Genomic DNA, 20,881 nt, shown 5'->3' on the forward strand with positions numbered 1-20,881 from the left:
TGGACAAGGACAAAGATTCCAGGTTCCAGTCCAAAAATTCCGTTTCACTTTCATTTCTTAATTGCATTTTCATTTTTGTTAGTGAGTTTCCTTTTTCAATTACCCAATTTTATAAGATGGTTTATCACTGAGAAACAAGCAGCCGATGCCCCTACACTCTTTATTGTCTGGGTGAATAACAGACAGATGTGCAGGGTCCAACCGTTAACAGACTGAAATAAGTGACATCACTGGTCATGGTCTTGCTGTGCATCTTATTTACATGGAGATTTGTGGACTGAAGAGCTAGCAGCGAGGTTTATACTTTATGCAGTTGCTCAGTTACCATGGTAACAAGTCCAAACCATTTTCAGGGGGAATGTGTTATTTAATAAGCTATTGCGGCCACAATTAATGCATGACAGACTGATGCAAGGCGAGGCCTGCCTCAAACTATTTTTCCTCAGTTGTAACTATTCGGGGCTGGGGGTGGGGGGACGATACTGGCAACTAAATGCTCTTTTTTTTCTTTTCAAACAGAATATGGCAAAAGGAAGTCTTGATGGAGTGGGGGAGGGGAGACAGCTTCTTATCTGATGGGAGCGAACAGCGAAGTTGGAGGCAGCAGGGACCCCTAGAGTCTGGTGTGGGGCCTTCGTTGTATCCAGTCAGCGATGGCAGGGATGGCTTGGACTTTCTTCCGTAATGCCACCAGCCTGGGATGGATGTCCAACAAGTCAGGTTTAAAGACCAAAAGGGTAGTGCTGCAAATTTCCCAGTAGAAATCTGCCCAAGTTACCTGATTTAAAGGAAACAGAAATTTCCATTTGAATGTAAAAGGCATAACTAACTTCTTAATCTAAAGGGTAGTTTCTTTTTAATTCAAAGTAATCTTTTGTTATTACAAAAGTGGAATGTGTGTGAGACAGTATAGGGGTCACATCTGAACTCCATCTTAGAGGCCTGACTGTGACTTCTTGGTTTCAGTAAAATTCTGTAGTTAAAATTAACCTGACCACATCCTTAAAGGAATGATTGTACGACGATAACATCCTTTCTTAACATCAGATTCTGCAAAGTAGTTGTTTTGTCAATTAAATGGTAACTAGAATGTTTGTTCAAGCATTATTATGGGCCCACTGACCATGGAAAACATCCTGTGGCCCGGTGGGCGTGGTCAGTGGTTGAGCATCGACCTATGAACCAGGCAGTCACATTGATTCCCAGTCAGGGCACATGCCCGGGTTGCAGGCTCGATCCCCAGTAGGGGGACGTGCATCTCTCTCATCATTGATGTTTCTAGCTCTCCCTCTCCCTTGCTCTCTGAAATCAGTAAAAATATATTTTAAAAAAGAAAACATCCTATGACTACCCCAGGATCAACTGCCACCAGATGAACTTTGTGGGACAACTGACCTCATCCTCATTCCCAAGTCCTACACCCATGCCAAAGTAAGCCAACTACAAGAACTTCTCGTTTTCGGATCGAATCCCTTGTGCATAAGCCCTTTTCAATAAACTCCGTCCGCTTGATCTTGTACTGAGTTCAGTGCTCTTTTCTATGAAATTGAGACTCGAGAATCTGGCATTCAAGGTCCAGTAACGCATGTATGATAGAAATTACAAATAACACCTTATTCCCAACACCATATTCCCAACACTCGGAGGTTACTCCTGTGTATAAGGTGGTATTCTGTGTGTGTGTGCGTTTTTAGTAAGATGAGATCTTACAGTACATACTCTTGTAACTTGATTAATCTTCATCTCTCTGACTATATTTTCATCTTATCTAATCCACAATCAATACTTTTCCATCTGTTCCAAAATGTTCTTCATAGGACAAAGCAGAATCCATTTCAGGACCATGCATTTCATCTGGTTGTGTTCTTTAACTCTCTTTAATTCAGAATAGCACCCTTACTCCCTCTTTATGGGTAACATTTTTTTCAATAAGTTTTTATGTCTTTGGTTTATCTTCACAAATAAATAAAGATATATATACACACACACACACATATATATATATACATATTTATATATATATTTATATATATATTTACTTGTATTTTTTAAGATGTAAAACATACTCACAGAGTTACCAATGAACCACTCTTTTTCCCCTAAGTATGTATCCAAATCTTGTAGAAGATGAGGTGCATCATATATAAGTAGCTCATTAAACATCTGCTCCTAAAAGAGGGAGAAAAAGATCACTTTAAGGAAAATAGGAAGAAAAATAAATAGTATATGATCTGAAAGGGAAGTAGATTTTTCCTTCTTTAGTTTTTCCATATGAGGTCAAAGAGAAGTAGCTATATGGTGTTGTTTTTAAAATGTATGACATTACGAAGATTCACATCTAATTCCCAATAGATCTAGTCATTCCTTTATTACACGGATCAAAAAAATAAATACTTTTGTTACCAGTTCTTATAGTTTCTTTCTATATGATGACTAAATATTTCATCCATAAAATCTTTTCATGATTCCTATTTAATTTTTATTAATAGAAATGATTCTACTATGTTTTTACATTTCCAAAATTCCCATTTTCTTAGCCTCACTCTCTTTAAAGTTAAATAACATAACTGAAGGTAAAGAAATTAATTTTGTTTTGTAAGGCTAGATTTCTCCAGTTTGACAGTCTTTCATTCACCTGTACACTTAACAAAACTAATCCATAATGAATCATATGCTCGTGGGCCTTTATGGATTTTTTCTCTTTGGCTTGATATTGTGCCTTAGTATAGTAGGCGATTTGTCTGCCTTGAATATCATCTACAAAACCCACCATCTAGGTACCCTGCCGGAGTCCATTCATTGTCTTCACTAGCTGAGTTTAGACAGAGACTCCCCAAAAGCTAGTAACCTTTGAAGTTCTAGCAAAGGTCAGAACTGTGCACCACCCAGTTAATTTAGGTAATAATAGTTGAAGCATCCCCACCTTAGTTCCCTTAATTCCTTAGATACTTATGTAGATCCTTGTTGATTATTGTTAATCAGATACTCTGCCTACTCCCAGAAATCTATTGATGAGCTAATCAGATACTTTGTCTATTCCTTGAAATTGTTTGCTGATCTGTGTGTCATTTAAACCTCCTTACCCTAAGGGCTACTCCAGATCAATAAAAGATTGGAGCAGCCTGAGCAGTGGTGGAAGTCCTTCGGGACTTGCTCGCCTGGTCCCCCAATATTGCAAAATTATCTCGTGTCTTTTTCTCTCATTTGTTGTGCGGCTCCTCTTTCAGATACCGAACCTTACTCCACGCAGAATGTGGAGGGAGTCTTACTCGACAGTACCCCTTTTTGCTACATTATGTAAGGTAATATGACAAACCAAATAAGAGTCTTAGAAAAAAATTAACAGATATATGCATTTAAAAAATTATCTTTGTGTTTTTACTTGAATCTCTGAAGACCAGATAAGTTATGGCCTATTTCTTGGTAAGAAGTTTACATGTGAAAATTTGGGTTGATTTGCATACTGGATAGAAAATGTCAGTCAAACTAAAAATATTATTAAAAGTGTATATAATTTGTAATATCCATAAATGATCTACACAGGCATACCTTGTCTGTTGCACAACACTTTGTTGCTCTTTGCACATAGTATGTTTTTTTTACAAATTGAAGGCTCATGGCAACCCTGTGTTGAATAAGCCCATGGTGTCATTTTTCCAATAGTATTTGCTCACTTCACGTCTGTGTCAAGTTTGATAATTCTTCCAACATTTTAAACTTTTCCATTATTATCATATTTGATATGGTGATATCAGTGATCCTTGATGCTACTATTGTGCTTGTTTGGGGGTGTCTGGAACTGCGTCCATATAAGATGACAAGCTTAATTGATAAATGTTGTGTGTCCTGACTGCTTCACCAACCAGCTCTTCCCCAGTCTCTCTCCCTCTTCTGGGGCCTCCCTCTTCCCTGAGACACAATAATATTGAAATTAGGCCAATTAATAACCCTACGATGGCCTCTAAAACTTTAGGTGAAGAGTCAATTGATATGGCAAACTTCATTGTTGGCTCTCATTTTTTTTTAAATGTTTTTACTGGAGAGAGAGAGAGACAGACAGACAGACAGACAGACATCAATTGGTTGCCTCCCACGCACACTGACTGGGGATGGAACCCGCAACCTGGGCATGTGCCCTGACCAGGAATGGAACTGGCGAGCTTTCGGTGCACAAGACAAAGCTCAACCAACTGAGCCACATCAGCCAGGGCTCATTGTTGTCTCATTGTAAGAAAATGCCACAGCCAGCCCAACTTTCAATAACCATTACCCTGATCAGTCAGCAGCCATCAACATCAAGGCAAGACCCTCCACCAACAGAAGATTATGACTCACTGAAGGCTCAGATGATGGTTAGCAACTTTTAGCAATAAAGTATTTTTTAATCAAGGTATGTACATTGTTTTTTTAGACATAATGCTATTGTACACTTAATAGACTACAGTATGTAAACATAATTTTTATATGTGCTGGAAAACCAAAATATTTGTGACTCTCTTTATTGAGATATTCACTTTATTGCAGTCGTCTGAAACCAAATCCCCAATATCTCTGAGGTAAGCCTGTAATAAAATCCAGCCTTTATTAAGGTAAGTCAGGTGGTGGATAAATACCTTACCAATTTGTTGATTTACTTCCTGGTATCATGACTTAATTAGGTAATATGGATTGCTATAACAGAAGGTCTTATATTTGTAGAGTATAATTTGCAAGAGCATCTATAATAATAAGAGCATAATATGCTAATTAGGCCAGACAGCTGAATGACCTTCCGGACGTCCATCCAGATGACCTTCCAAACAAAGCCGTGGCAGTGGGGGCCGAGGCAGAGGCAGTTAGGGGTGATCAGGCAGGCAGAGTGGTTAGGGGCAATCATGTAGGCAGGCATTAATATTTTTAATAATAAAAATATTATTTAAAGTGTATATAATTTGTAATATCCATAAATGATCTACACAGGCATACCTTGTCTGTTGCACAACACTTTATTGCTCTTTGCAGATAGTATGGGGCGATCAAGCAGGCAGGCAAGCAGTTGGGGGTGATCAGGCAGGCAGGCAGAGTGGTTAGAGGTGATCAGACAGGCAGGCGAGTTGTTAGGATCAATCAGGTAGGCAGGTAAGTAGTTAGGGGCGATCAGGCAGACAGGCAGAGGGGTTAAGGGGATCAGGCAGGCAGGCAGTGAGCAGTTAGGAGCCAGCGGTCCTGGATTGCGAGAGGGTGCAGGCTGGGCTGATGGAGCCCCCTACCCGTGCATGAATTTTGTGCACCGGGCCTCTAGTCATTACATATTTATATATATATATTTTTTTTTCCTGATTTTACCAACTAAAGGTGGATATCTTATCATTATTTTGATTTTATATTCTATACTGGTCTATACCACTTTGGTACATAAAGTTCTCTCTCTGTGGTTAATATATCCATAGTTTTAAATAAGAGTGTGAGTTCTTCTGCCCCTTACAGAATTCCTGAGCTGACGCAATGGGCCCAGAGCTGTGTGGCAGGCACTTCCTGTAGCTCAGCACAACTCAGCATCAGTTGGGAAGGTGAATAGCTAGAAACCGGAGGGAGTTAAACAGAGTGAGATGTAACTGCTGGACAGCTTTCCTAAAACTCCTGAATCTCACCTGGGTAATTTTGTTACTTTCTCTATTGTGCATGTCCACAAGTAAGGTATACCAATGCTTGTGTATATGCAGTGCCAAATAAAAATCTTATCTGTGCTATTGACTTCTCCTTTAGCCCAGGTTCTCTTTATGTGTTTGGTCATCTTAGTCTAATGAATAACCAAACAGCATAATCATTAGTATTTTTTAAAGTTATTTTAAATAATACTCACCAAAATAACAAAGAAGATGAACTTTGATCACACATCGTAGGTGTGCACTTTCCCAGGTGTGCACTTTTAAAAATGCATTTTCTAATAGATCCTAGATAGCCACTCTTATATTTGGTGGACTCTGTAATGTCCTACTGCCTCCTCCAGGGAGTTATAAAGCAGTGTTTCTTCACCCTGAGAAGTCATTGCTGTAGTAGTCTATCAAATGGCTTTTAGAGGAATTAGAGAGGATTGTATATTTCACCAAAGCATTATTTTTAAATCCACACTATCAAAACCATTGTGTATTGGAAATGGGCCACAGTATTCCTTCACTCCTCCTAGTCCTCCATCTGCCCCCTGCCCCTGTTCTCCAGATGAGGAAATGGAAACACATTGCATAACCAAGAAATGCTAGTGGTAGGATCAAGCAAGGATTATCAGGGTGACCAATGTCCAGATACATATTTTGTCTTTTAAATTAAATTTAAATTAATTTTTTTTAAATTGTAAATTGAATTACCAACAACCAGTGCTAAAACATTTGTAATTATGTGTATTTGATAGGTTTTTTAAAGCACATGGAATAAGAGAACTATCTTCATCATCCATCTGCAATATTCTGCTGTTGAAAATTTTATGTGACCACAAGGTGGCAGCAGTACAACTCACTACAAGGAAACTAGGGATGAAATACAAAAGAACTATGCAGTTTTCATTGTATACTAGCCAGGGTCTGCTTATTAGTCAGACAGTCTCTAGCTATTTGCAATATTTCTGAAAAATGTTCTCCCTTCATATAATTTATTCATGAGCTTGGATAGCATCCTGTGAAAATGTTTTTTGAGGTAGGCGGTAAGAACATTGTTATTCTCACACAAAAGATAACCTTACCATAAACACTCAAAGAACATTTTCCTCTGTGACTTGGCCACAGAAGGGTACCAAATAGAGAAAGAGATAAGGGCAATCCCATAAGTTGACAGACTGCCAATCAGTGGGGTCTTTGTTATGTGGAACAAAAAGCTTTAGAGGAAAAAAGTCACATAGAAAAGGTTGGTAATAAGATTGGATTCAGACTTCTCAACAGCTAGGAGACCATAGATAAATGTTTTTCAAATACTAAAGAAAAATTACAAGAATTTTATATCCAGCCAAAGTTTGAATCAAGTATCAAGATGAAATAAAAACATTTTTAGACAAATTAGGCCCCAAACTTTTCCCTATGCTCAGTAAGCTATTAGAGGATTGCTCCACAAAAACAAGGACAGAAACCAGGAGAATGGGCCCAGAAAAGCACTGAATGAAGCATCCAAGATGATAAAGATCTCAGGATGGGACAACTGTGCACTGGGTGTCTAGGGCAACCAAACCAGAGACACAAAAGAGGGACATATCCATACCGTCTGCTGCCATATCTCCTGTCATCAAGCCTTCATTTTCATTTTTGGAATGGGAATATGTGCCCCAAATAAACAAAGGAGGAAATAAAGACAGAGGATGGCATCCAAGAGACAGGACCCCAACTCAAAAGGAAGACAACACTGGGATGGCAGTGAAGGGTAAGTACGACAGCCGTGCAGAAAACCTAGTCAGAGGACAATGGGAGGTTCTGGCCAGATATCGACGAGAAAATAATGGGAATAATGGATTATTATGTCATTGACACACACTGTGGAAAACTGTATTAGTAGGTTATAGGATAGTGTGGGAAGGTTTAACAAGAATAAAGCAAATGCAAAAAGACAATTACTAACTTTGAAGAGGAAAAGGGAGAAAGGAAATATTATCAAAGTGTACTATGGCCTGGCCAGCATGGGTCAGTGGTTGAGCGTCGACCTACGAACCAGGAGGTCACTGTTCAATTACTGGTCAGGGCACATTCCCAGGTTGTGGGCTCAGTCCCCAGTAGGGGGTGTGCAGGAGGTGGCCAATCAGTGATTCTCTCTCATCATTGATGTTTCTATCTCTCTCTCCCTTTCTGAAATCAATAAAAAATATTTTTCAAAAAACTATACCGCAATGCACAGTTTTGTATAATGTTTACATGGGGATACTAATGCAGTCACCAAATACTGATTAACAAAATGTTTTTTATTATGATTATATTGGGAGTTTACAGGAAGCAGAGAGGATGATTATGTAAGAGTTAAATTATTATTCTTTAAAATATATTTTTATTGATTTCAGAGAGGAAGGAGAGGGAGAGGGAGAGAGAGATAGAAACATCAACGATGAGAGAGAATCATTGATTGACTGCCTCCTGCATGCCCCACAATGGGGATCAAACCTGCAACCCAGGCATATGACCTGACCTGGAAACAATGGTGACCACATGGTTCATAGGTTGACACTCAACCACTGAGCACACTGGCTGGGTTAAGAGTTAAATTCTTATTACTGTACTATACTAAGATGTCCATAGAATCTAAAATGAGTCAAAGTAAGCCATTTTTATATATCCTACTAGAGGCCCGGTGCACAAAAATTTATGCACTCAGGGCGGGGGGGGGGGGGGTCCCTCAGCCCAGCCTATGCCCTCTTGCAGTGTGGGACCCCTCAGAGGATGTGCACCCCAGTGGGGACCCTCACTCCTTGGAGATTTTGCCAGCCTGGGTGAGGGGCTGATGGCTGTTTTCAGGCTGGCCACACCCCCTTTAGGGTGGGAGGTCCCCACTGGGGTGCCTGGTCAGTCTGGGTGAGGGGCTGAGGGCCATTTTCAGGCTGGCCGAGCACCCTGGCGACGTAAGCTCCCAGTCTCTCCTTTTTTCTTTTTATTCTGGGATTTATTTACCTTCTATAATTGAAACTTTGTTGCCTTTAGCGGAGGCCTGCAGAAAGCTTGGCTTCCTCCATTGCCAGGGGCAACCCACTCCTGCTCGCTCCAGCTCCGTGGCCACGGCTGGCTGAAAGCAGGTATCTGGGGTTTGTTTACCTTCTATAATTGAAACTTTGTTGCTTTCAGTGGAGCTCAGAGCTGGGCTGCGGCAGTCGGGGAACCTTGGCTTCCTCCATCACTGGAGCGAGCAAGCCTCCTGCTCGCTCCAGCTCCCTGGCTGCTGGCTGCCATCTTGGTTGGGTTAATTTGCATATAGTCGCTCTGATTGGCTGGTGAGCATGGCTTAAGGCATAGCGAAAGTATGGTCAATTTGTATGTTTGTCTTTTATTAGTATAGGATCGATATATGGAGATGTGAAAATCCTAAAGCAACAATTAAAAGGGTTAAAAAGAGGGTTGTATCTTAGGGGTTATTGTGAAAAGGGTAGGGCAGAGAATCGCTGTACTTTGTTTTAAACTTTTTAATATAATTTGACATTTTTAAACTATAGGTTTGTCTAACTCTGGTAAAAAGGGACTTAAAAACGCATCTAACATCATGTTTGACAAAGTGGATCTGATTAATAACAGTAATAGCAAACTGATCACATTACTTTTATATCTTGTTTTTTCTCAGCCCAAGGAAAACGTGACATGAAATCATCCAATGTGTCCACAATAGCATCAACTTGACATTGTTCCAGTTCTGTTTTTCCAGCCAAATCTGTAGAATAGAGAGAGGCCCACAAATATGTTCAACTTAATTTACTATATTAAAACATTAATTTTTTTAGTAGGCAATAGATTCATATAGCTCAAAACAACAGAAAACAGTATCCAATGAAGACTAACTTCCACTCTTGCCCCTATCCATCTTATTTTGCTGTTACCAACTACCATATTTTTTATTAATTTGTTTTATTAATTTCTTTTATATTCTTTCATTGTTTCTGTATGAAAATAAGAGTGATTTTCCCCTCAATATGTGCCTCTCCCATTTGTCCCAGTGATTTTTCCTCACATGTCACTTAAGGGTGTCCTTGCTCTGTTTTCAGCTCCATGGAATTTCCTTCGGTAGAAGTGCCACATTCTATTTACCCTCAGCTGATTAGGTTTGCTTTCAATCTTTCGCTAATACAAGCAAAACCACAATAAATAACCAGTATGTACATTTTCATTTATTTTGCAAAAATAATTATTTTCATTTTTACAGACAGTTTTTGTCTAGAGCATTTGTTCCTAGAAACTATGAGTTTAAAATAATAGAGGTGAGGTTTTTTTCTTTTATTGATCATCATTTTGCTAAGAAATCATTGGTCTTTCTAAATATTTTCTCCCTGGTGTCAATTTAAAATTCTTCAGTGTAAAAGCATTCTAAAATAGATTGCTTTTATACAATTGTGTATATTTACTAAAAATCAAGGAACAGTATACTGACAGTGAGTAAATTGTACACAAATCACACCTCAGCAAGCTGTTAAAGGGAAAGAAAGAAATGCCTTAGTGATTTAGGGTCCTTCTGTAAACTAGGGTCCTTCTGTGTGTGTGGTATTGGCACCGTTGTAATAACCTGGTTATTATTTAACAGGGAAGGAGTAAAGGGGAGACCAGATAATATAGGCATGCCATTTATACAGCTTTGGCAAAAAGCTACAGTTTAACACTCTTCAAGTCTGTTTCCTACTGATTGATGGGGGAAGGGGCTGGACAAAGGCAGTTTAGACACATGCCCAGTAATATCTGAGTAACGTAGAAAGGTGCCTGGAAAAACCAAGATGGTGGCATAGGTAAACACTGGAAATTGCTGCCTCGCACAACCACTTCAAAAATACAACTAAAAGACAAAACGGACATTATCCAGAACCACAGGAAGGCTGGCTGAGTGGAAATTCTACAACTAGAAGGAAAGAGTAAAGCACACTGAGACTCAGAGGAGGTGTGGAAGTAAAGTGCAGAGGTATGGAGGCGCACTTGGAAAGGGCTGGCAACTGAGGACGCGGTTGTCTTTTTCAATCAGGAGGGCGTCTCAAGCTCCTGACTGCTCTGAACTCCAGTTCTGGGTGAGCCTCTGGGGACCCAGATTCATGGGGGGAGAAACTGGACTGTCTGGCATCGGTCGGAACTCGAGGGCGGCTTTCTCTCAGAGGTGCTTGGAGCGATTACTGTGGGCCACTGACATCCGGGACCTCTTAGGGCAGGGTTGAGGATCAGCCATAGCTGTTTGCTCTGCCCTATTGATTCCCCGAGACTCTACCCGACCCAAGCTGTGCACAGAGGCTTTTGCATATGAATGACCAGGCCCTTTGCAATCTAAAATTACTTAACAAACTGCAGCTGGGTCAGAGAGACCCAGAACATCCAAAAGGCCCAAGGCCCCACAGCAGCTGCATTGCTTCACAGCTGGGCCTCATCTGGGCACTTCCAAACCCCCAAAAAGGAAGGGGAATCTGCAGATCTCTTCGTAGCTCCTGCTGGGTAGCCTCAGGCAGAGGCTAAATTAGCACCTCCTTAGAGGTTGAAGTGCCAGTGTACCCAGTGGTCAGAGTGGGACCATCCAGATAACAACTTCTCAGATCCATAAGGGACACACTCAGGGGACAGACTCATTGAGCTCCAAAGCACCATTGAAGCAAGTCTTGCCCCATAAGGGTGTCTCTAGCACAGAAGTTCTCCCACTGCAGACACAGCTAATTCTCACAGCCAATTGGCCTGGAGGTCAATTGCTCCCAGTGATACCAACAACAATCAAGGCTTAAACTGCAACAAGACTACAACAAGATTGTGCACAAAGCCCACAAAGGGGTGTACCAAGAGTGTCCACCTCGGGTAATTGGGGAGGCTGAGCCACTGGGCCCTATAGGACACCTAGCACACAAAGCCACTCTACCAACACAGGGAAGCAGCCAAAATGCAGAGACAAAGAAACAGGTCACAAATGACAGAAATGGAGGAAAGCAAACGACTGGATATAGAGTTCAAAACCACGGTTATAAGGTTTTTATGGAAACTGCCGATAAATTTAGTGAGACCCTGGAGGATATGAAAAAAGACCAACTAGAAATTAAGCATACACTGACTGAAATAAAGAATAATATACAGAGATCCAACAGCAGACTAGAGGATAACAAGAATCAAGTCAAAGATTTGAAATACGAAGAAACAAAAAATACCCAACCGGAAAAGCAAAATGAAAAAAGAACCCAAAAATATGAAGATAGTGTAAGGAGCCTCTGGGACAACTTCAAGCGTACCAACATCCGAATTATGGGGGTGCCAGAATAAGAGAGAAAGCAAGATATTGAAAACCTATTTGAAAAAATAATGACAGAAAACTTCCCCTACCTGGTGAAAGAAATAGACTTACAAGTCCAGGAAGCGCAGAGAACCCCAAACAAAAGGAATCCAAAGAGGACCACACCAAGACACATCATAATTAAAATGCCAAGAGCAAAAGACAAAGAGAGAATCTTAAAAGCAGCAAGAGAAAAATGTCAGTTACCTACAAGGGAGTACCTATACAACTGTTAGCTGATTTCTCAACAGAAACTATGCAGGCCAGAAGGGAGTGGCAAAAAATATTCAAAGTGATGAATAGCAAGAACCTACAATCTAGATTACTTTACCCAGCAAAGCTATCATTCAGAATTGAAGGTCAGATAAAGAGCTTCACAGATAAGGAAAAGCTAAAGGAGTTCATCACCACCAAACCAGTATTATATGAAATGCTGAAAGGTATTCTTTAAGAAGAGGAAGAAGAAGAAAAGGTAAAGATAAAAATTATGAACAACAAATACATATCTATCAACAAGTGAATCTAAAAATCAAGTGAATAAAAAATCTGATGAACAGCGTAAACTGGTGAATATAATAGAACTAGGGGCATAGAAAGGGAGTAGACTGACAATTCTTGGGGGAAAAGAGGGGTGGGGTGCAGGAAGAGACTGGACAAAAATCGGACACATATGGATGAGGACAGTGGGAGGGGTAAGGGCAGAGGGTGGGGTGGGAACAGGGTGGAGGAGAGCTATGGGGGGGGGGAGGGGAGAGGAACAACTGTAATCTGAACAATAAAGATTTAATTAAAAAAAAAAGAAATGACATCCATATTGTGAAGCTTTCTAACCAGATCCCAATCTATTTTTCTATCGGTTTCTCTTTCTACTACTCTACTCTGCAATTTTTTTAAAATTTGTAATTATTTTTATTGATTTCAGAGAGGAAAAGAGATAAAAACATCAATGATGAGAGAGAACCATTGATCGGCTGCCTCCTGCAGGCCCCCTACTGGACATGGAGCTGGAAACCCAGGCATGTGCCCTTGACTGGAATCGAACCTGGGACTCTTCAGTCTGCAGGCCCACACTCTATCCACTGAGCCAAACCAGTTAGAGCAACTCTGCAAATTTAAAGTGCTTTTCATATTCTCTCTGCCTGGAGTGTTCTAGCCCAAAGATTCTCCAAATGAAGTCCATGGACCAGCTGCATCAGTATCATCAAGGAAATTGTTAAAAATGCAAACTTTTGGATCCTACCCCAGGATGATTGAGTCACAATCTCTTAAGTCAAGGCTGAGCATTCTGAGTTTTAATGAGCCTCCATGCTATCCTGATGCCCACACAGTCTGAGAAACACTGCCCAAGTTCAAGTCTTCCTTTTGAAATTCTAGGGATCCTTCAAGCTCAACTCAAATGTCATTTCCACTTCAAAGTCAAACTTTCATAGCCAGAAGGAATCTCCATCTCTTCTAAACTTGCAAAGAATTTCATTTATTGAAATATGTGTTAGTGCAACATAAATTTTATATACACATTATTTTTGTTAAAAAATAAACTCGTTTAATGAATATAGTATATATATATAAAATATAATTTTTTAATTATTATTTTTTTATTTTTATATATATATTTTTTATTTCAGGGAGAAAGGGAGAGGGAGAGAGAGACAGAAACATCAATGATGAGAGAGAATCATGGATCGGCTGCCTCCTGCATGCCCCCTACTGGGGATCTAGCCCACAACCCCAGGCATGTGCCCTTGATTGGAATCAAACCTGGGACCCCTCAGTCCACAGGCCAACGCACTATCCACTGAGCCACACCAGCCAGGACTAATTTTTTTGTCAGCCATCAAAAATCTTAAAACACAATACACATATTACCTGTGTTTTTGGTCAAGTATCTCGCTATTGCTAGGCTCTGGTGAAGATTAAGTCCATCAACTTCCAAAATGGGGATTTTGCCAAATGGAAGAGCTTAAAATAAAAAGAGGAAAGAATCAACTTCCATAATAAAATCAAGTATTACAATACTCCCATTTTTTACTGATAATTGTGGAAACAAGGCATGATTTTAAAGTCATGGAATTCTTGAATATTTATTTTAAAAGAGACATTAAGCATCCTCAAGTGGAATCTTTGCATTTTACAAGTTTTGTTTTGTTTTGTTTTTTTAAATAGAGTTGTTTGTTAGAAGACCTTCTATACAGTTAATGACAGAACCAGGTCAAAAACCCAGTTAACTCTATATTATACCATGCATTATCTTATATACTAGTACTTACGTATGCTTACTACTTAATTTAAAAAATAAAAAACACCTTTTTTTTAAAGCTTCATTAATTTTTGAGGCCTTAATCAGGGATCACATTAATTATTCTTTAAAACCATAGTCTGAGTAATATGGAGAGCTTGACTCACATGTTGAATTATGGTAAGGAATTTAGCAAAATTCTCTTTTTGATGAGGGACTATTTAAAGTATATGGTAAGGCAGCAAGCATATTTGTACAAACATAGGACAGACTCATAGCAGATATCATATTAATATTTAGTCTGTAAGCCCTACTTTGTTTTGTTATCAAACCTATTATATTTTTGTCAGAAAGCAATATATATTATAGAAAGCTTCTAAAATGAAGATAAATAAAAATAGTTCTACTACATAATTACAACCATTTTAGTATTTTATTGCTTTCCCATATATATAGAAAAACAATTATAGTGTATATATGTGGGCTTTTATGCAAAAGATATAAATTTTTATCCTCTTTAAATCACTTTTGTATTCAGTCTCTGTTTTTTGACACCATGTCCTAACTATCATAAACTTTAAGATCCCTTTCAACTCTATAAAAATATTTTTTAAAATATTAATAAAATCCAGCAATTCCTTTTTTCAATAACAATAAAAAGTTAAGGTAAAATAGGGTATGAAGCACTAAAAAAAAATAAATCTAAAAATGTATCGAAAAGCTGACATTTTTAAATGTATTATCTCTACCTCTTGACTTAAGTAATGGTAGAATTAATGTTCACCTATTTTATGTCCACAGAATGAAAAACCCCATATAAAAATTCTGATATTGGAAGAAATTTGTGGACATCAATGGCAAATTTTCATGAAAACAGAAAACATAATATTCTACCCCACCAGAGAAGAATTCTCTGATAACAAAGGGTGGCTTTTAAGGAACTCATGCTTCCCAAAGGCACGTCGCAATACTTACTGTTTACATCCCATTTATCACAGTGTTATTGCTGTCAGCATTATCTAGTACAAGAAGCTCAGGTCATAGTATGAAATTGGCCTGTGTTTCAAAATTGCTAGGGCTGTGAACTTGGGAAAATTACCTAAACTCTGTGTACTTCAGTTATCCCAATTATAGAATAAAAATAATAATATATCCCATGTAGGCATGCTAGATAAATTAAATGCAACAGAGGCTGTAGAGTACCTACCAAGTGCCAGCTAGTCGTCAAGGACCCAATAGTTATTTTCTTGAACTTCATCTTTATGTGATTTTATAATAATCCAGCGATAAATATGTGGATTTTAGGTGTAATTAGTATTTAATATTTCTAGATAACATGGCAAACATCTTACAGAGGATGACTTGCAGCTTATTGTGAACCACACACTGTTGTTTGCTAAATGTAATGATATTTCCAATTCTTCCCCATTGTCCTCAGTGCTAAATTGCATGTTTTGATTGTGTTACCCGACTGATTTGTCCATTTGCTCTTTTCTCTGGTCAAACAGATCCCAGTTTTGTTTTCATATCCACCCCCTCTCATATAGTCACATGCCTCATAGAAATTGATTCCATCCCCAACTTCAGAGGGGGACTGGGTGGTTCTCAGGTTCTCTCCATCCCCTTTGCCAGTGACTGATTCAGAAATGGACATGTGACTCAATTTGTGCCAGCGAGACATGGGGAATTTGCTGAGGGCTTCTGGGAAAGTTTTTCTTTATTCTTCTGGAAACACTTAAGGAGCAGTTCTCTCCCTTACTCTTTCTCATATATCCTCTTAGCATTGCTGTTCAAGGCTGTGTGGCTGGAATTGCAGTAAGCACATGGCTACCAGCCTCATGATACAGCCAACACACAGAGGAGGAAGTGAATAAAGCCATCCTTGGAAACCTGTTCTACTTCTGGATTTTCAGTTTTGTGATACAATTCATTTTTTAAAAAATTATTATTTAAGCCACTTTGAGTCTGGTTTTCTGTTAGAGCAGCACATCTGATCCACTATTAAAACATAGAGATCCATAGCAACTCTAATTGTCAAGAATATTGACTTCAGCTCTACCCAGTTTGGCTCAGTGAATAGAGCGTGAGCCTGCAGACCAAAGGTCCTGGGTTTGATTCCAGTCAAGGGCACGTATCTCAGTTGCAGGCTCCTCCCGGGCCTGGGCCCTGGTTGAGGTCGGTGCAGGAGGCAACCAATCAATGTGTTTCTCTCATATCAATATTTCTCTCTATCTTTCCCTCTCTCTTCCATTGCTTCTAAAAATCAATGGGAAAATATCCTCAGGTGAGCATAAAAAAAAAAAAAAATGACTTCAGTATCCCCATTTCAGCTCTTCTGACAGATTGGTTTATCTTTATATTCTCTTTCTCTGGTGGTTGTATTTTCACCTCAAATAGGAAATTTTTGGGGTCACATAGCATTTATTTAGCTTGCCTGAACTGCTGTTTCTCAATATAAAGCTATGTGAGATTAAAATTCTTTAGTTTTTCATTTCCCTGAAGAAAGAAAACATTCTGGAAAAATATTTTCCCTACATTTTCATCAATTATTATTTGTGCTACTTACTTGGTTTGATTTCAGGCCAATCAGCTTGTTCTATTCTGTGGTCTTCATACTTTATGTCCAAATATGCAAATATGTAACGAATAATTTCTGCTCTCCCCCTCATATTAAAATAAATGAGTTTGTAGCTTGGCATTGTGTAATTCTGGAAAGAGAAAAATGGAGGGATTATTTTTACAGCCCTCTAGAGATGTTCAACATTTTTCTTTGGGGACATTTTGAAAACTTTATGGCATCTTTTGAGATAACGGGAGATATTAAAAGATATTTCAAAACCATAATTATAAATCACTATCCTAGTAATATATGGGATGACTTGAAATAACATCAGGACTCTTTTTAAGAACTAGCTGGAACATTCCAGTGAAATAACCAAATTTAATTTTATTACAAAAAGACTTCTGAGTAAGAGGGTATCTGCCCACCAACCTTCAGAGGATGGAGTCAGAACTTTGCATTTTAAGATATCTTTGTCCTGCCTTTAGTCACTTGTAATAGATGGTGTTTGACATTTGGTTTGTTGTTTGCTTTGTTGACACAGCTGAGTTTGTGAGGACAGTTGGGTATGGATGGAAGGGGCAGGGTACACGCAGCAGAAACATGAGCCAGCCATGTCAACCTCTCACCCCCTCTCTCCCCTCACCCGTGGCTTTTCCCTCTGGGAATCAAAGGCTTAGGGAAACATTGCTCTCTTTTCTTTCTTACTGGTCCATGCTGCTGGCTTTCCTGGGTTGCTTGCACCATATAAACATACCCCCTCTTGGGGACCTCTGTTGGGATGGGACAACGGTAACATATATCTCCATTCCCCCTGTAGAGGAGCAAGGAAGAAAGCAAGCACACTTTCCTTCTATTTCAGAGAGTTTTCTAATACTAGCTCTACTGGCTAGATGCATGTCATTATATCATTTTGTGAGATTTTTATGTTTTGTATAATTTCATTTCCATTGTTTTTTTGTTTGTTTATGTTAATCCTCACCCAAGAATATTTTTTCCATTGATTTTTAGAGAGAGTGGAAGGGAGGGAGGGGAACAGAGAGAGAGAGAGAAACATTGAAGTGAGAAGGACACATCAGTTGGTTGCCTCCAGCATGTGCCCTGACCAGGGGAATGAACCTGCAACCCAGGTATGTGCCCTTGACTGGGAATTGAACCCACAACCCTTTGGTGCATGGGACAACTTTCTATCACTGAGCCACACCAGCCAAAGCTCATTTCCATTGTGTTTAAACAATTAATTATTTTAAGCACTAATAGTAGACTGTATTGTAATTGTATAATAATTAGAAACATTTTCATTTGAAATTCAGTTCTTCCATGTATTTACTGTGTATTTTTGAGCTAACCAACAAAATCTCACTGAATTTTAAATCACACTTTTTATAGAGAAAGATATTAATATGGATTTGGGGATTTAATGAGGTAATACATGTAAAGCATTTAGAACAATGCTAAACACTCAATAATTATTAGTTAATAATAATAATAACTTTGAACTGGTTCTGTAGTGAAGACTAAACACTGTGAATAGAGCACACTAAAAATAATAATTATAATAATTGCATAAATAAAAATCATAAGTAACAATTATTTATCTAAACTGGCAAGTTTAAACATTTTATTCTCTACTAAGGAAATCTTTCAAAGATATTACTAGAATGTTAGATTTTAAAAAAAGCTGGGTTCCAGCCTCAAAGTTCCATCTGAAGTCACATCACATAAAAGGTCAAACACAACACATAGAAATCTAGAACACCAAGTGCATAGTTTAGGTTCATGCATTCATGGTATCTATCTGTGGAGAGAACGGCTAGAAAGCATGGTCTGGTTGACTATCTACCCCTCAGCCCAGGAAATGATGGGCTGGTGCTTCCTAAGGAGTCGTTTCTCTGGGCCGGGATTTCCATGTGCACAGGTTGTGGAGTGGTGCTCCTTGCTAAAAAGTCCCCCGGATTCTGTGTCCTGTCTCATCCCATTCGCCATCCAGTTCCCACCCAAGTGAAAGGTGCTGCATGTCACCCGTATGAATATATAAGGAAATGTTCTCTGTGGACAAGAGTTCACTGGAGTAAACTAATAAATATTCCAATGTTTACAGCCCTAAATTCCTTTGAGAAAGAATGCATTCAGGAAGTTCAAAGTTGGGGAACTAAAGGAATTGCCCATCAGAATAATGAGACTATTTTCGAGTTCCTTAGCAATGCTGAGCTTAGAAATAAATAGTGGGAAAGATATGAGAGCACAAAAAATAAATGAAAAATGTGAAGTAGTAGATTTCCTCCTGAAAAAAAAGAAACATTTTATGAAATCATAAAGGAAAAATTCTTATCTAGGAAATAAAAAGCATAATTGTAATTCTTTAATCTATTTGTTTTAAATCTTAAAAGAACAACAACAACTTCTTCAGAGTGGGAAAAGTGTCATTCTTAGTTGCAGTTCCTATTTGAAAAGCATTTTACACAATTTTTTAAATTGATTTTTGTTGTCTTAGGTCAAGGGTTCCATAAAAATAAAGAAATTATATATTCTTCTTATAAACATTACATGTACATATAGGTTCATATATGTCCATTATGCTGAACATTAAAATGTAAACATGTAACCTTTTCTCATTTGGTCAAATGCCACATAAATATCAGTGTCTAACTCCTCAATTCTGCATGAAAACAAAGGCATTGTATTGTTGTTAATTTGCAACATTATGCTATTTTATAGTGCATTTCACTCAAGCACAGAAGATATTTTATATTTATTTTTAATCTTCTTTATTGATTAAGATATTACATATATGTCCTTATCCCCCCTCTTTACCCCCCCCCCCCATGCCCTCACCTCTCTGGTGTCTGTGTCCATTGGTTAGGCCTATATGCATGCATACAAGTCCTTTGGTTGATCTCTCCCCCTTATCCCCACCCTCCCCTAGCTTCCCTCTGAGGTTTGACGGTCTGATCAATGCTTCTCTGTCTCTAAATTGCACAGAAGATATTTTAAAATGCTTGGCAGAGATGGGTAGTTATCTACATTTCTCTGCAACTATATCTTTAAATCTAAGATTTGGCACAGGCCTGTGAACATCTGACAACTGCTTATCTCTCCTTCCAGAACATCCTTTCAACAGTCGGAACTCATTAATGAAGCTGTACCAGCATACCACATTCTTGTACTTACTTGCATAATTATATTTTCTACTGAACAAGAATCTGTTTTCTTGATTTCTATAGCTACAAATCCCAAACTTTAAGACTTTTGTTTTTCAGGATATATGTGCTGATTTTTATAACAACACCAACAAAAATGAGTAAAGGGAAATGCAGTTGGAAACATTTACTGATTCTAAAAATCCTTTCTATATTTTGTAAAGCTTTGGCTAAAAACTAACATTAGGAATTTCAAGTAAATGTTTCTATGGCCAAAGAAAATAGATAAGGAAATAGAGGCTAGTGTCTAGAATAATATATTTTCCCCCCTCTTATTGCATTTAGCATTGTCTCAGTAATCTCACTTTATTAAAGACTTTATTTCAGAAAATGATGGACCAAAGTACAAAGGCAAAACATATCCCAGCCCCCACCAAAGGACGCAGTGAGGAACAACTTCAAGGTGAAGGCAAGGTATGGTTTTGGAGTCACCCCTGACACGCCCTGAATGGTCTTGAGCAGGTCACCTGCTCTTAGCTTTAGCTCCTTTCCTGTAAAATGGTAATGAAACTATTGTGTGTAAAATGTGGTGCTTGGCACATGGTATTGATGCTGTTGTAATAACCTGGTTGTTAGTTACAGGAAAGGAGCAAGAGAAGACCAAATAGTAGAGGCAGGCCATTTGTACAGCTTTGCAAAAAAGCTACATTTAACACATTGTATGCGGGAAACGTATTTATACGTTTTACTTATACGTTTTACGTTGACTGGTAGTAGAGCGCGGGACACGTATTAATACGTTTTTTATAGACTAGCGGTAGAATGCGGGTAACGTATAAATACGTAAACTAAAGTTATGGTAATTTTACTGAACGTTGTCATTTGCGCAAAAAATTAGCAAAAATGGCCCACATCACCTGTTAGCGCGCGCGATAAAAACTACCCGCAAACAAATGTTAACACTCTCCACGTCTGTTCCCCGCTGATCGATGGGGAAGGGACTGGACAAAGGCA

General features: G+C 38.7%; 1 protein-coding gene across 1 annotated transcript in view; it reads right to left on the reverse strand.

The window, feature by feature from the left end:
- HPGDS (hematopoietic prostaglandin D synthase) overlaps positions 1 to 20,881 on the reverse strand; it is a 33,050-nt gene continuing 12,169 nt past the window's right edge. The window contains exons 2-6 of the mRNA XM_036307225.1: positions 16,734 to 16,875; positions 13,798 to 13,890; positions 9,254 to 9,363; positions 2,071 to 2,169; positions 1 to 778 (exon numbers count right to left, since the gene is read on the reverse strand). Coding sequence (XP_036163118.1) covers positions 614 to 778; positions 2,071 to 2,169; positions 9,254 to 9,363; positions 13,798 to 13,890; positions 16,734 to 16,866 — 600 coding nt within the window. The 5' untranslated portion in view covers positions 16,867 to 16,875 and the 3' untranslated portion in view covers positions 1 to 613. The remainder of the gene's footprint in view (positions 779 to 2,070; positions 2,170 to 9,253; positions 9,364 to 13,797; positions 13,891 to 16,733; positions 16,876 to 20,881) is intronic.

This window comes from Myotis myotis, unplaced genomic scaffold (assembly GCF_014108235.1).
Source record: "Myotis myotis isolate mMyoMyo1 unplaced genomic scaffold, mMyoMyo1.p scaffold_m19_p_1, whole genome shotgun sequence".
Classification (NCBI taxonomy): domain Eukaryota; kingdom Metazoa; phylum Chordata; class Mammalia; order Chiroptera; family Vespertilionidae; genus Myotis; species Myotis myotis.